At 42.3% G+C, this 16,376-nt stretch overlaps 1 protein-coding gene across 3 annotated transcripts in view; it reads left to right on the forward strand.

Annotated features, from left to right (window-relative positions):
* The window catches only part of HSPA12A (heat shock protein family A (Hsp70) member 12A), a 96,256-nt gene that overhangs the window by 3,630 nt on the left and 76,250 nt on the right, over positions 1-16,376 (forward strand). The window contains exons 1-3 of one of the 3 annotated variants that reach the window (XM_061635898.1): positions 3,173-3,246; positions 5,951-6,036; positions 11,709-11,836. In XM_061635898.1, coding sequence (XP_061491882.1) covers positions 3,210-3,246; positions 5,951-6,036; positions 11,709-11,836 — 251 coding nt within the window. In that variant the 5' untranslated portion in view covers positions 3,173-3,209. Of the gene's footprint in view, positions 1-3,172; positions 3,247-5,950; positions 6,037-11,708; positions 11,837-16,376 lie in introns of those variants that run through there. The other 2 variants (XM_061635899.1, XM_061635900.1) reach the window with 2 other exon arrangements.

Consider the following 16,376-nt stretch of genomic DNA (forward strand, 5'->3'; position numbering starts at 1 on the left):
TCCAGAAAGATTGGAAAGTGTTATGACAGTTCTAATGCTGTGCAAATGCTCTTTGGGTGGTCTTTTTTAGGAGGGAGATTCAGCGACATCTACTGCAGCTGCATTTGGCCTCTGTGATAGCAGCATCCAGCACAGGATATGATTTTACCTTACACCAGTGAAAACAAGCAAGCAGTAGCTTGCAAAAACTTTGCTTCTTTATGGCAGAGATGAGGAGCTTGTGGCCAGCTATTGTTGACTGCAGCACCCATCATTCCTGACTATTGTCCGATTATCCAATGGTGGCATAAGCAGTAGGATGGAAAGGAAATATGTGCCCACCACTGCTTAGCAGCCACAAAAGGAAGAAATACCCATACTGTTGTTGGGGTGGTGTTGCTTGGGAGGTAGAAGCAGCTGTAACACCATTGTGCCCCTTTATGGCTCTTGCACAGGCAGCAGTGCCTGGGGTAGGCTAACGACATCATTTGCCCATGCCTATGATGGGTTCTTTTAGCCCAGGGATGGGAAATGGGATCTCGCTGATAGATTGGATGCAGACTTCCCCCAACCCCTGCAGACCACTTTGACAGGTGGGTGAGGCCACCCACTTGTCAATCATCTGGCATCAGGTGAAGCTTTGGGTTCCAAAAGTGAAGACTTGGCATAAAAGCTTTACAAAGAGGACATCAGGAGGAAGTGCAGCTTATGTGCACTGGAAAGTATTTTTTCCTTTAAAAGAGGGGTGGCTAACCTGTGGCCCTTTATATATTGTTGGACTACAACTCCACCAGCCCCATCTAGCATGGCCAATGCTCAAGGATGATGACTATTCAACGTCTGGTCCATTCAACATGTAGTCCAACAATATCTGGAGGATCAGAGGCTATGCATCCCTGCTTTAAAAAGCAATTGCAGCAAATTCCAAAACTGCTCTTGGGAACTTGAGAGTATTGCTTCCTTCTCTTTTTGTGGCTCAGCCTCTGCTTTCAGGGATCCCAGTGGGGCGGAAGCTTGAAAGTCCCCTAGTCTGTGTACCTTCCCTACTCAACTGTCTATCAAAGTTGCAGCTGTTCTGCTAATAAGATATAATGGCTGGTTATTATTTATTTAGGTTGTTTATATATTCCTTTGTAAAATGTATCTGAGGTCAGTTTAAAACATGAAAGTGGTACAATAATATTAGAGCAAAACATTAATACAGCACAAAGAACTTACTAGTGCTTAGTGCAACTCAAAACCCATTAAAATGCCTGATGGAATACAAATGTCTTTACCTGGTGCCTAAAGGATAACAATCCTCTCTCTGGAGAGGCCACAGATGGAAAACAAGGAGCAGGTGATCTTAAGGGTGCCTGCTTCCAAAACATATAGGGTTTTATAGGTCAAACCAGCACTTGAATTGGGCACAGAATGAACTGATAGCCAGTGAAGATCTTTCAAAATTGGTGAGATATGTTCCCAGCAAGCTGTCCCAGTCAAGCTCTTGGCAGCTGCAGCAGCCAGACCATCTTTTAAGGGCAGTCCTGCATACAATGCATTGCAGTAGTGCAGCCTTTCCCAACCTTTGGGTCTCCAGATGTTGCTGGACTACAATTCCCATCATTCCTGACCATTGGCAATGCTGGCTGGGGCTGATGGGAGTTGTAGGAAACAGTAGGAATGCCCATGTTTTACACAAGAAATTTCCTGACACTTACTTCAAGAGAGACTCTATTAAAAAAGTTTAAAAGGCTGTTACAGTTGCATTGGTATGGAGAGAGCATTTCATCCCTGGGGCATCTTAATTTGGGGCTGTTACAGTAGTTAATTAGGAAGCATTGTAACACTTTGATGGTGTGAGCCTATGCATATTTACTCAGAAGGCTCTCTTACTGTGTTCAGTGGGATTTACTCCCTGATAGGTATGCATAGAATTGCATCTTTAAACTCTTCAACTCTTCTCTAAAGCCATAATCCTATACACACTTACCTGCCTTGTTGAACTCAGTGGGACTTACTTCTGAATAGACATATGTAGGATTGTGCTATAAAACATCTTAGCTGTATTGCTGTGACATGTACTCTGTTTTCAGGTGGGAATACTCAATTGAAGATTTCATTAAATCAGGATGCATGATTATTAGCCATTACTCTGGATAAGATGATATTCATGCTGTTTTCACAGCAAGGAGTATCTGTTCATAACATTCTCTTCCCCAACAGTATCCAGAAGCACTTTTTTTTTCTTTTATGAAATTACCACAGGGAAATAGTGACACCATTGTCCACGATGCAGCAGTTCTGTTGATACAAACTTTGATATAACATTTAGGAGGAAAGTGGGATTAAAGATTAAGAACAAACCTAATGCAAGTTGCTTCAGCAGCAGTTTGTGATTTTTTAAATCTTTAAAATAAAGCTGCAGCAGCTGCAGAGTTGGGGGAAAAACATCTCCAGCACCACCAGCCAATCTGAGCTGGTGTCTGTAAGAAGCTGAACAGTAGGATAGATTGATGCACTCTGACCCGCAAGACAACATACATCTTTAGTTCTTGCAGAATGGTAGAATAGCAACAAAGAGTGGCTAATTCTTACACCAGGGATGGGGTACTTGTGGCTTCCAGATGTTGTTGGACTACAACTTTATCCCTTTATTCCAGAGTACTGACCATGCTGGCTGGGGTTGATGGGAGTTGGAATTCAACAACATCTGGAAGACCACAGATTTCCACACTCTTGTCTTACAGGATGGTGGAAAGTAACAGAAAGTGAGATATATGAGAAGTAGTCTTCATGGCTTACAGTCATGGGCTGGTGGGCCTTTCTGCTTTATGTTCACTGTGTTCTCCCCCATCTTCTCCGCACAGAAGGAGCAGGAGACTAACAGTGTGACCTATGTATGGTTATTCTGAACCTGGTTATCTCATGTTTGTTCAGTGGGACTTACTCCCTTGTAACTGTGCACAGGATTTCAGCCTTGGGTTATAATCCTGAGAATGCTCCTAGGAAGTATGTTCCACTGAAGTCAGTGAGATTTACTTTTGAGTAAACATGTATAGGATTGGAGTACAGAATGTTCTGGTTGGGGTGATCTTATCCCAACTAATACTTACCAACTGAGTCAGTAAAAGGCAAAAGCAAAAAGGATTGTCAAGTTCTATAAATGGAAGAATGTTATATAAATAAGGAGAAACAATACTGTTTGGTTAAGATGTAACTTTCTGCAGTTATGTCCTGGAAGAACCTAAATGCTTTTTGCCTTATTTAAAAGCTCCCAAGTAAACAGTAAGTTTCATATTTTGCTGTCCAGACTGCTGAGGACTTGGCGAGACAAAAACAGAGAAGGGAAAAATCGCTATTATGGGAGGATATTTCTTGAATGCAAAGGCCTCTTATGGCACTGCAAGCTTTAAGCAGTACTCCCCATTGTTTTGATTATAGGATGTGTGCTCCACTGTGGTGTCCATGGAAACCCAAGACAAAAAGGTGCAATATTAGCTAGATTGAGCTAAACTGGAATCTATTTACTCAGACAAGCCCAAACCAACTTCTTCCTTCTCAAGAGGTGTTGGAAAGAATGTAGTAACAAGCAAATGGCAAACATTATGTTTTTCACGGAGGTTTACAAATGTGTGAAATTGTCATTGTCAAGCATCAATGTGGCAAAGTTCATGAACTGGACCATGCACCTTTGCAGTGTATGATACATGCCAAAAAAAGATCCAGACTAGGTGATTAGCTTGCCACACTATTGCCTACTCAGGCTCATTCTTCTTTTAAAAATAATGGCTGTGTCCCCCTCCCCCAATCCAAGTAATGCAGGGAGAGAGGATTGAGCCTTTCCCCTCATGCCACCCCCCATTCCTCCCCAAACTTGTATTTTCTCTGAAGATTCCCTTGTATAAATGACCTTTTTTTCAAGGCAATTAGCAGCTTAGTGGGCAATTTTTGGTAGGAAAATGGGCTCTCCCCATGCGCTGCAATCCAATGCTGATATCTCTCCCCCCCCCCCAGGCTGCTATTTCTAAACGAAAAACAAACGTGGGATAGGCAGTCATGTGGCAAACATATTCATGTAGTCTGGCCATACTTTCCATGTTTAGAGAGTAATATCAGGAGGGGAGAAATCTTGTGTGAAACCAGTGTAGTGCAGTTCTTCAGTTATCTACAGAAGTATTGTATCCTCAAAGCTGCTCTAATATACGGATGGTTCTTTGTGATTATAGAAGATCAGTCTGATAACTTGTGATTGTTGGGGTAATATCAGCTCAACTTTTTCTCTCTGAGCTGGAAAAGAGGGATAATCTTTCCACTGGTCTAGATACTGCTTTGTATATTTCAAGAAAAGAAACTGCAAGTATACTTTACATTTTGCAACCAGAATTACAGTAATATATTGCAAAAATACATGGGCATGACTAAGAAGTCCTTTTCTTTCTTTCTTTCTTTCTTTCTTTCTTTCTTTCTTTCTTTCTTTCTTTCTTTCTTTCTTTCTTTCTTTCTTTCTTTCTTTCTTTCTTTCTTTTCAAAGTCATTGAGACGAGAAGAGCTAATGTTAGGAATGAAGTCATCATTTTGCTATTAAATAAACCATATTAAAACATTGAATATCATAAGATCTTATGGGATTCCAGAGGCAGTCATTTGCCAGATTTAATATCCAAGTTGGGTTTGGGTGAATGTGGGAGACATTTCAGATGATCATGCCAATCGCAGTACATTTATTATGGTTTGGAAGTATTAAAAAAGCACAAGGATCACAACATTACTCTTCATGAGTATCAAGGAGCTTTCCTCTGCTGGCTTCAACATGTAGGACTCCAGCTTAGCTTAACAGCAGCACTACAAGATGTTATTCCCAATGTCTTGCTGTCCTGCAGCTATTAGGGCAGCAGTTGCTTTCTGAGCATAGATTTTTTTTAAGGCTTCTGACAGCTGATGACTAAGTTGTCCCTGAAAGCAACTGAGCACATGTGCACAGCTCACACTGATCTATCAGTTGCCTGCATAGGGGAATAACTATCAGTCTCAAATGGATGTAGGCATCTCAACCCCTTTGCAATATGCTGCCTTCTCTTTTGCTTCCTGTTCTTCCAGGAATATGTTAAAAGTGCTAGACCACAATCATGGGGAAATTGTGACATATTCTTAAGAACAAAAACAGATTCTTTTTTCAGCTCACTCTTGCACTGAATGAAATCAGGGAGGGCAAGGGTTATTAGAAGGTGTTTGCTATCTCTGAAGGCAAGAAGGACATGGGGGTTGCATTCACCCCTATCCCCATTCTAGATTCTCTGCACTGACCATCAGTGCAAAAGATTGGGAAGATTAATATTTTTATTAGAAAATATTTGATTCCAAATTAATGTGCAGACAATAAAGCAGCATATATCATTCCCAGGGAATTTGGGTACACGCAGAAGAATTTGTAGTGGGCAACAGTAGGAAGAAGCATATAAGAAGGCATATAAGTCCTTTCTAGGGTCGATGAATGGCAAGTGAAAGTCAAGGTCTGGCTAGTGAATGTCGAAAAAGGAAAATTAGGGCAGAGCCAGCTGTACCTTGTGTGTAGCACACAATCTTAGCCAAAAGGCCAAGAAGAAGTGATAGGGATCACTTCCTATATTCTGTGAGTAAAGGATGGGGTATTACCTCTGTCTCCCTCCTCATCAACGTTTACGCTAAGAAGGCTCAAGAGAGCTTGCATCTTTGCTGACATTTGCATTATGCTTTGTGAACTATTGGCATATGCTAGGTGCCTTTTAAGACCAGTCAAAATGTTATTAGGCCAGTTCATTTGCTATTAGAAGAATGTAATATAATTGTCAAATTTATGTCATTAATAACTGAGATGTAAATACTGATACCTTTTATTTCTGTGGCTCTGTTGACATGTTTGGCAAACTTGGTGTCATGAACAAATGTATCCTTTTCACCTATCCATTGTGAAGAATATTCAGTTGACTAAAAGACTCCAATTTTATTTCAGATGGTGTTTCAACATCTGCCTATGCATCGCCTGCTAGAAGTCTGGGAGACCCAGGAATAACACCACTGTCTCCATCCCACATTGCGGTGAGAAATGCAACCTATATGTTACTGGTATTATTTTCTTCCCACCCATGGCTAAGAGTTATTTCTCCAGATCCACAGTGAATTGACATGCCTGTTTTACTTGTTTAATTTAGGCCATCTTAATGGAGAGTAGCCTCTCAAGGCAACTTACAAAACAAATAATACTATAAATCACAGTGTCAATAATAAAACACAATTTAAAACAAATTACACATCAAGAATTCAAAAAACCAATGGCTAAAGTCAATGTTTAGCCCAGCAAAAAGAATAATCAACAAAATCCCAAACTAACAATATATAACAAATAACCAACTGTATCCTAAATACAACTATCATTAGAAGCTAAAATGATGAAACTGAGGTTATCATACTTTAGACGCACAATGAGAAGACATGATTCACTAGAAAAGACAGTGATGCTGGGAAAAACAGAAGGGAGTAGAAAAAGAGGAAGACCAAACAAGAGATGGATTGATTCCATAAAGGAAGCCACAGACCTGAACTTACAAGATCTGAACAGGGTGGTTCCCGACAGATGCTCTTGGAGGTCGCTGATTCATAGGGTCACCATAAGTTGTGGTCTACTTGAAGGCACATAACAACAACAATCCTTAATACAGTTAGTTTTAAAAAATGAAAACAGATGGAGTTTCAAAGTCTTTTTGCTGGCTGGAATGGACAGGGCCAACCACAGTTCTCCTAGTAGGGAATTCTGTAAACTAGGGGCCACCACTGACAAGGTCCTGTCTCTAGTGTTCACCAGTCTAATTGATCTTAATCAGCCCATGAGCACTGAGAACAATTAGATTTGATTTTATAGACTACGCTGCAACTTTCTCCATTGTACTTATTTTTTAATGCCCCTCAAGCATATTATGAACAATTCATGTTTCCTTTCTTAGCCTCACCTTAGGAGAAGAGTATAGAAAGTTAGTTGGCTTTGGTGAGGCACCATGATGGTTTCCTCTCTCTCTCTCTCTCTCTCTGTGTGTGTGTGTGTGTGTGTACATTCTGGTACAGAATGCGGCGGCACGCTTGATTACGCATAGCCGTCGCTGGGATCATATCACCCCAGTGTTATTAGATCTTCACTGGTTACCAGTTGTCTACCGGGCCCAATTCAAGGTGTTGGTGTTGACCTTTAAAACCCTATACGGTTTCGGCCCAGTATATCTGAAGGAACGCCTCCAGAATCACCGATTATGCCGCCTGACAAGATCAGCCTCGCAAGACCTTCTCTCGGTCCCACCGGTGAGAACAGCTAGGCTGGTACGGACCAGAGAGAGGGCATTCTCTGTTGTGGCCCCCACCCTCTGGAACTCCCTCCCTTTTGATCTCAGACATGCTCCCTCCCTGTCCAGCTATCGCCGAGCCTTGAAGACCTGGCTGTTCAGGCAGGCCTACAAGATTGGGACAGATTAATTTTATGTTATAACTGAATTAACGGATGGTTTCTTTAGCTTAAAATTTGATTATGTTGATGTATATGGATTGTTTTTATTCTTGTTGTTCGTCGCCTAGAGTGTCCCTAACCCGGACAGATAGGCGGCTGAAAAATAAAATTTATTATTATTATTATTATTATTATTATTGTGTGTGTGTGTGTGTGTGAAGAATAATTATAAACAGCCAACTTGTAAAAACCTATTCCAGTGTACCCTAAAATCATTAAAATATCATAAAACGTTAAAACCTTAACATAATAAAATACAGAACAAATAGCCAATGCTGGATTGAATTAATTCTCTTAAACATTTGCAACAAATACATTTTCAGCAGATGATGAAATACCAGGATTGCAGGTGCCTGTCTGATTTTAACAAGAACACTGTTCCAAATTACTACTGCAACTATGCTAAAAACTTTGCCTTGTGGAGAAACTAATGAACTCTGAGACAATCAGGAGGGCTTCCCCAGATGATTGCAATGATCTGGCTGATATATAAGACAAGAGTGGGGAACCTTTGGCCCTCCAGATGTTGGCAAACTACAACTCCCATCAGCCTTAGCAAGCATGCCAATGGCCAGGGATGAAGAGAGTTGTAGTTCAGCAACATCTGGAGGGCCAAAGGTTTTTCACACATGGTATAAGATTGAGGGAGGCGATCTATGGCTTCATCTCTAACCAATAGATTTCTAAATTGAATATAAGATTCACTGGCCAACTAAACAGGAAAGCCAGTTAGGTGTAGTTGTAACAGTGTTGGGCTGTGACCTTGGAAATCAGGGTTCAAATCCCTGCTCAGCCATGAAGCTCACTGGGAGCCCTTGGGCCAGTCACTGTCTAACTTACCTCACAGGGATGCTGTGAGGATAAAATTGGGAGAGGGAAAACCATGTTTGTATGCCACCTTGAGCTCCTTGGTGGAAAGATGGAATACAAATATAATAAATAAAAATAGAATAAAAGAGGTTGCCACAGGCAGAGGAGAACTTTTGAAATAGATCCTTTTTATACTGTCCTGGGACTGAGGATCAAAAAGTTTTTTTCAGCAGCACTGACCTCAGTCTATCAAGGCCTAGAATTGCAGACCAATGTGGTAATGTACTAGACTGAGTGATTATGTTGCATGACAAAGGCAAATAATGTTTTGAGCTTGCAGAAATTCACAATGTCAGGCTTAACCTCCCACAAGGAGATCTCTATTTTGTCATTTTTGTGCTTTATTTGTTCACAGCCTCTGTTGTGACAGTGAGTGCAAATATTTCATGCTTTGTATGTAACGTGACAATTATTTTGATGCACTTATTTTCTCTATGAAAGTTCATTCTATAGATGGATGGTTGTTTAAGTACATTCAGTATGCAAAATGTTTTTGTGAATTTCATAAATATCTGCAGGCTAGCCTCATACTTTGTGAACAGAAGCCTACTGTGTCTGCTGGTAGTTTGTATTAGAACCCTAAAGGTTTTTGTTGAACAACTAGAAGTAAGAAAGCAAATCTTGAACTTAAATTACAATTCCACTGGGAGCCTAGAGAAAATAGCCTAACTTATTTAATTGGAGATAGCCCATTTTGCTGCTCCAGGCTCAAGGATTAGATTTTGCTCAGGGCAGACATAGTCATTTGCTTAGAAATATTCACTTCCTAATCTTGGCACCTCAGCTTAAAAGCCTCCTCACCACAGTCATGTCTCTGCGATACACAGTGTCTACTGATAGTAGCATGGCAAGCTTGCTTTCTCAAAGGCCTTTTGGAGCCTCTGCATTAAAATTACATACAAGCTCTTAGAGTTATTTCCTTCGCTGCAGCGAAGCTCAAAAAAACATATCAAGATCCCTGCTAGATCAGATCAAAGGCCCATCTAGACCAGCATCCTGTTTCCTATGGTGGCCAACCAGATGCCTCTGGAAAGCCCACAAGCATGACATGAGAACAGTCCTCTTACGCTGTTGTTCCCAGAAGCATGCTCTGTCAGATCTTGGAGACAGTATATAGCCTTCATGACTGGGAATCATTAATAGCTTATTCTCCATGAATTTGGCTATTTCCTGTTTATTTGTTCATTCAATCATTGCATTTATATTCCACCTTTCCTCCAAGAGGCTCAAGGCAGTGTCCTTGGTTCACATCCTCTTATCTTCACCACAACCCAAGTGACTTACCCAAAGTCGCCCAATGAACTTGATGGCTCAATGGGCATTTGAACCTGGGTCTCCCAAGTCCGAGTCTGATGCTCTAACCAATCTAACCAAAGCCATCTAAATTGGTGTTTATCACCATATCTTTCTTTTGCTTTTCCTAAATCTCCCACCATTCCATTTCATTGAATGATTCCAGGTTCCGATATTTTGAGAGTGGGAGACAAACCTCTCGCTTTCCATTTGAATCATGCATAATGAGCATGATCACTCATCAGCTCTCTAAACTGTAAACTCACAAATGAATGTGTTCCGGAAAATGTGCCTTGCTGGATCAAACCAAAGGTCCATCAAGTGCAGTACTCCACGGCCAGGAAAGTATCTTTGGAGAAGCTCACAAACATAGCATTCTGATGGTAACAATCTTCTATAGTTTGTACTCAGCACCTGGTAATTAGAGTTATCTTTCCTGTGGATATGGAGTGTATTTCCTCCATCAGAGGAAAGGATGAGGATTTACCTGCTTTCCCAAACTTGGTATTCTGTTTGTAACATGGTCTCAGCAGTATGGAGGTTCAGACCCAAGACAAGAGTTGAGATTTGGGCAAACAGAACAAGGTGAAGCAAAACTGGGCAAGGTCTAGGTCAGGCTTCTCCAACCTACTGACGTCCTGATGTTTTGGACAACACCCATCAGCAGCAGCCCCATGCCAATGGTCAGGGATGATAGGAGTTGTAGTTGAAAACATCTGGAGAATATAAGGTTGGGGAAGGCTGGTCTAGGCAAGGCGAGACACCCTGGACAGCTGAGGGCCGGGCTCAGGCTGGAGATGTCATCAGAGCCAAGCTACAATGTTGTTTCAGCTGCAGCCAACCTCAGACTGAGCCTTCGGAAGGAACTGCAAGTTGTATCTGAGAGGTTATCTTATGTGGGAAGAGCCGCTTCATTTAAATGGGCACAGCCTGCTTTAGCAGTCGGTAGCTCTGAAGGAGCAGGAGAGACTGTGGGACTATTGGAGCTTCTGAGGTGGAATCAGAGGAGGGCAACATGACCTCTGTGGGCCGGAGAGACACTGGTGCCATGAGCACATGAACAGTAGTGGTTGGTAGGGTAGCACAGGCAGGACAGCATTGCTCACCTGCCTCCCAAACATTGAGTATTGCTGCCAGTTTCTGAGAGTGGAAGGGGGGAGGTACAGGGAGCTCAGCACTGTGTGAGCTCAGCGGCAGGGGCATCTGATTGGCTCTGCCACCATATCCATGCCTCACCCCTCTCCCTGTCAGGAACTGGCAGCAATGTTCAGTGTTCATAAGGCAGGTGAGCAATGCTGCTCCACCTGCGCTGTCCCTCTGACTGCTACTGGCCATGAGCTCTTGCACATATACTTCTGTGTTAGTATAGACATCTGGGGCTGTCCCTGGGGCCAATTCCCTCTCCTACTCCAAATCCTCAGTCTCATCTCCTGAAGATGGGAAGTGTGATTTCAGGGTCATGACACATGGCCCTTCTCACAGAATAATGTCTGCAAGCTCTTAGGAGGAGGCAAAGAAGAGAATATTTTCCCCGCCCAGCCCAAGTTCTGGTTTGGAACAAGAGAAGTTAGTTTATTTGACTTTATGCTACCATTTAATAGTGGCACAGCAAATGTGTATATTAAAAGTACATTGATTTAACAGTTTTTGTGATTTTGCATTTCCATAGAGCTAGAATTCATACAAATGTACTTATGATTACATGCTCTGCAATGTTACAGTCTTTTATGTATGCACAACAATTTATTAAGAACTGTCCATTTCTCATTTATTTGTTTTCTGAAATCAGTGACTGACCCATTTAGACTGCAGAAGTTACAAAGAACATGAATCTGGTTCTCATTCTTCTGGAGTAGCAACACAGTCAAAAAATTTAAGTATCGGCTTGGTCATGTGCTAAATTCCCCGTCCAGTAACATTAGAAGCCTGCTGATATTCAAGGATTGCTAATTTCATTCACTCTGGAAGAGATTGTTAGTGCTGTGTTTGGCATTAAGCAAAGCCAGTAATGCTTGAAAACACATAAAAACCTGTTCTATTTCTGTTCTTTTCACAGAAGGACTCTGATGCAAATGACGCAGAGGAACAGTCATTTCTCGTTGTTGTGGCTATAGATTTTGGCACAACTTCCAGTGGCTACGCCTACAGTTTCACCAAGGAACCAGAATGCATTCATGTAATGAGGTAAAAGCTACTGTGTGCTGTGACTAGAATGCTCGTGACCATACAGCAGGGGTGTGGAAACTTCTTCAGTTTTAGGGCTGCGTTCCCTCATGGGGAGTCTTCCAGAGACTATGTGCCATGGTGGATGGGGCCAGTGGGCAGGGCAAAGGATGCCAGTTTTACCCTTGATACAGTAGGCTGCATACCACCAGCCAAAGACAGGTTTCTGTGCTCACACACATCTCTCCATCCAGTGATAGAGGCATTAAGGACACATTCTAGGCAGGCAAAAGCCCTTGTGGAGGGCATGGAGCAGTCTGGTGAGATATTTGGCTGGGTATCAGAAGTGTGAAGTTCAGAAATGCAAATTCAAAAAAGCTAGGTAGTTTAGGGCAGTGGACACATTCTCTTGCACTATCATGGCACCTTGCCAAAAGAGAGAGAGAGTGCTGTTGGCCTGGTTTCTGCTGTGCTTGTGTCCCAGCAGTGCACCTGGCCAGAGAGAGGTATTGCAGATTCTAGCACAGCAGCTGTCAGATGACACTAGGGGGGCAGTGGGATTGTACCTGGGTCTTTTCAGCCTCAGACTCTGGCCTGGCTCCTGAATCTGAGCCACTTGTTGCTTGAGTGAAAACCAAGCTGCTGTCAGATTTTGCCTGGCCTGTGGATTGTGCCAGATCTAACATTTGGTTTTTCACTTGTATAATAACTGTTGAGTTGTCTTGGGTTGGCACAATATAGTCCATTGTATGCCTCCCACACACAGAGTGAGCATATGAAGGAGGAAGCCGAAGTTCTTCAATGGGGTGCCTTAAAGCACACAGTTCTAAATGTTCAGGGTCCCTGATTGCATGAAGCACCTACATATGTACAGCTGTCTGGGCATAGGTACCCCCTTTCAGATTTTTGTTTCTACACACAGAGGCCAAGGGGTGGGATCAGATGGGAACATAGACATGCCAACTTTGGGTGGAAGGGCTGGCATGATGGGCAGTGCTGTGCCACTGCCCTCCTCACAGCAGTGTTGCTGTTGCTTATACAAACGGTGGTGGGGTAGGACAGCAGTGAGATTGGAGCTATGCTGATGCACCAGTGGGAGTGCTGGATTGGCTCCACTGGTGCACCTACACAGTCCTGACCACACTGTTAACCTGCCCTGCACCAATCCGGTAAATAGCAGTGACACTGCTCTCAGGAGGGTGGCAGCATCACCCCATAGTGCTGGCCACAAACAACAGTAATTGTTTCAGTTATAACAATTTATATAAAGTAATGGAGTTACCTAAGGAAATAAAGAGCAATTTCCAGCTAAGCCATACTCTGCATAGACTTATAGAATTCAGTATGACTAACTTTGGAAATCACCTAAAAGTCCATTTTTTAAATGAAGTGAAGGATAAAAATTTGTCATAAGGATAGTATTTCCCAAAACTGGGAATTATTTTTTATCTATAATCATAAACACAGAAATTCTCATTTTAAAACCATATTTAAATCATTTTCAGAAATTAATTTTGATAAGTTTCCTGTGCTGGGAACTTCATTTAGGAGTGCAAAAACTGGTGGATAGCTTAGGTGTGATCCACACATTAGCCCGGGAGGTAAAGACAGATCACTTCCTATTGGAATTCATAAAGCTCAAATTCCTCAAGCATCCCTACTTCCAGATGCTGTTCAGCTAACTAATAGTTACATGCTCAGGAGGTGCATAAAATGTAATCTGACTGATCCAGTCAACAAATCCAGTGATTTCTCTCAGTTTTGTAACAAGAATGTTTGGGGGGGAAAGATAATTTCAAAACGTCACATGTTTATTAAATGTGAAGTGTCATTGTTTAAAAACTACAGTATTAAGTACAAGTTGTGTGACAACTGGTAGCACAGCATACATTTTAAATACAATATTTACATTATTAGAACCATTTGCAAGATAAATATATTCAAGTACAGGAAATGGCATTTCTATCTGTACTATTCTTAGAATGTTTGTTAAAAAAGAAATTTCAAAAGTTATAGCCTTGTTCTTTTCCATTTAAAAACAGTGTTTCCTCCTGATGTACCTTGATTCTTTTTCTGATACCAATTTTTCAGATAATCTTTTTTTCAAAAATAAAATTAAAAAATTGCTTCCTTGCTTTAGTTGTTAATACAGCAACAGAGCAAATCAGTGTAGTGGCTTAGGCAGAGAGACAGTTGAGTGTGAAGCTTACTGTGGACTGACAACTGTCAAATGAGAAATTGCAAAGCCAACCAGTTGCCAAGGTGAAGGGAATTTCAAGGGTCAGTAATCTAGCCTGCTCCACTAGCCCGATCTGTTAGACCTAAATAATTCCTGACACATGCACATTCTATCTCCCTTTCCAAAATAAAAAATAAATGCTTTCGGGGAAGATTTTATGACTTCCCCAGACGACTTGCTTCATTGCCAGCCATTCTGCTATAGGAGCAATTGGCAATGTAGGGGGAAAATCCCACAGTAGATACCCAGACTCTGTTTTTACCTGGATCAAAACGTTCTCTCTGGCCCTCCAGTTTCATCAGCTATTGCTGGCCCTGCAGGGTGAGTAGGGTGAATTGTGCTGTGATGGCTCCATTCCCATTTGTGGGGCCACATTCAAAGAGTAACATTGGAGGACTCGGTTCCATAGGTTCCATCTTGTCCCCGTGCTATTTAACCTCTGTATGAAACTACTCTGAACTGTCATCTGGATATATGGAGTACGGTGTCATCAATATACAGATGACACCCAGCTCTATCCGCTCCATCTGAAATAAGAGAGATTGTACATGTGGTGGACCAGTGCCTGGAGGCAGTGCTGGATTGGATGAGGGCAAGTATACTGAAATTAAATCCTGATAAGATGGAGGTGCTATGAGTAGGTAGCTCTTAGATCTGGGAATTAGGTAGAAGACCTGTTCTGGATGGAGTAGCACTCCCCTTGAAGCAGCCTTTCCCAACCAGTGTGCCTCCAGATGTTGTTGGACCACAACTCCCATCAGCATCAGCCAGCATTGCCAATGGCTGAGGCTGATGGGAGTTGTGGTCCAACAACATCTGGAGGCACACCAGTTGGGAAAGGCTGCCTTGAAGGAACAGATATGTAGCTTTGAGATGCCTCTTATTTCCAAGCTGGCACCAGAGGCCTTGTTGGGCAAAAGAGGCTATGCACAGCTCCAGCTGGTTTGCTAGCTATGGCCATTCCTGAACCAGTATAGACTGCCTCAGTTATCCATGCTCTAATAACTTCATATTTGGACTACATAAGAACATAAGAACATAAGAAGAGCCTGCTGGATCAGGCCAGTGGCCCATCTAGTCCAGCATCCTGTTCTCACAGTGGCCAACCAGGTGCCTGGGGGAAGCCCGCAAGCAGGACCCGAGTGCAAGAACACTCTCCCCTCCTGAGGCTTCCAGCAACTGGTTTTCAGAAGCATGCTGCCTCTGACTAGGGTGGCAGAGCACAGCCATCACAGCTAGTAGCCATTGATAGCCCTCCATGAATTTGTCTAATCTTCTTTTAAAGCCATCCAAGCTGGTGGCCATTACTGCATCTTGTGGGAGCAAATTCCATAGTTTAACTATGCGCTGAGTAAAGAAGTACTTCCTTTTGTCTGTCCTGAATCTTCCAACATTCAGCTTCTTTGAATGTCCACGAGTTCTAGTATTATGAGAGAGGGAGAAGAACTTTTCTCTATCCACTTTCTCAATGCCATGCATAATTTTATACACTTCTATCATGTCTCCTCTGACCCGCCTTTTCTCTAAACTAAAAAGCCCCAAATGCTGCAACCTTTCCTCGTAAGGGAGTCGCTCCATCCCCTTGATCATTCTGGTTGCCCTCTTCTGAACCTTTTCCAACTCTAGAATATCCTTTTTGAGATGAGGTGACCAGAACTGTACACAGAATTCCAAATGCGGCCGCACCATAGATTTATACAACGGCATTATGATATCGGCTGTTTTATTTTCAATACCTTTCCTAATTATCGCTAGCATGGAATTTGCCTTTTTCACAGCTGCCGCACACTGGGTCGACATTTTCATCGTGCTGTCCACTACAACCCTGAGGTCTCTCTCCTGGTCGGTCACCGCCAGTTCAGACCCCATGAGCGTATATGTGAAATTCAGATTTTTTGCTCCAATATACATAATTTTACACTTGTTTATATTGAATTGCATTTGCCATTTTTCCGCCCATTCACTCAGTTTGGAGAGGTCTTTTTGGAGCTCTTCGCAATCCCTTTTTGTTTTAACAACCCTGAACAATTTAGTGTCGTCAGCAAACTTGGCCACTTCACTGCTCACTCCTAATTCTAGGTCATTAATGAACAAGTTGAAAAGTACAGGTCCCAATACTGATCCTTGAGGGACTCCACTTTCTACAGCCCTCCATTGGGAGAACTGTCCGTTTATTCCTACTCTCTGCTTTCTGCTTCTTAACCAATTCCTTATCCATAAGAGGACCTCTCCTCTTATTCCATGACTGCTAAGCTTCCTCAGAAGCCTTTGGTGAGGTACCTTGTCAAACGCTTTTTGAAAGTCTAAGTACACTATGTCCAC

The sequence above is a fragment of the Rhineura floridana genome, chromosome 7 (assembly GCF_030035675.1).
Source record: "Rhineura floridana isolate rRhiFlo1 chromosome 7, rRhiFlo1.hap2, whole genome shotgun sequence".
NCBI classification, from domain to species: Eukaryota; Metazoa; Chordata; class Lepidosauria; order Squamata; family Rhineuridae; genus Rhineura; species Rhineura floridana.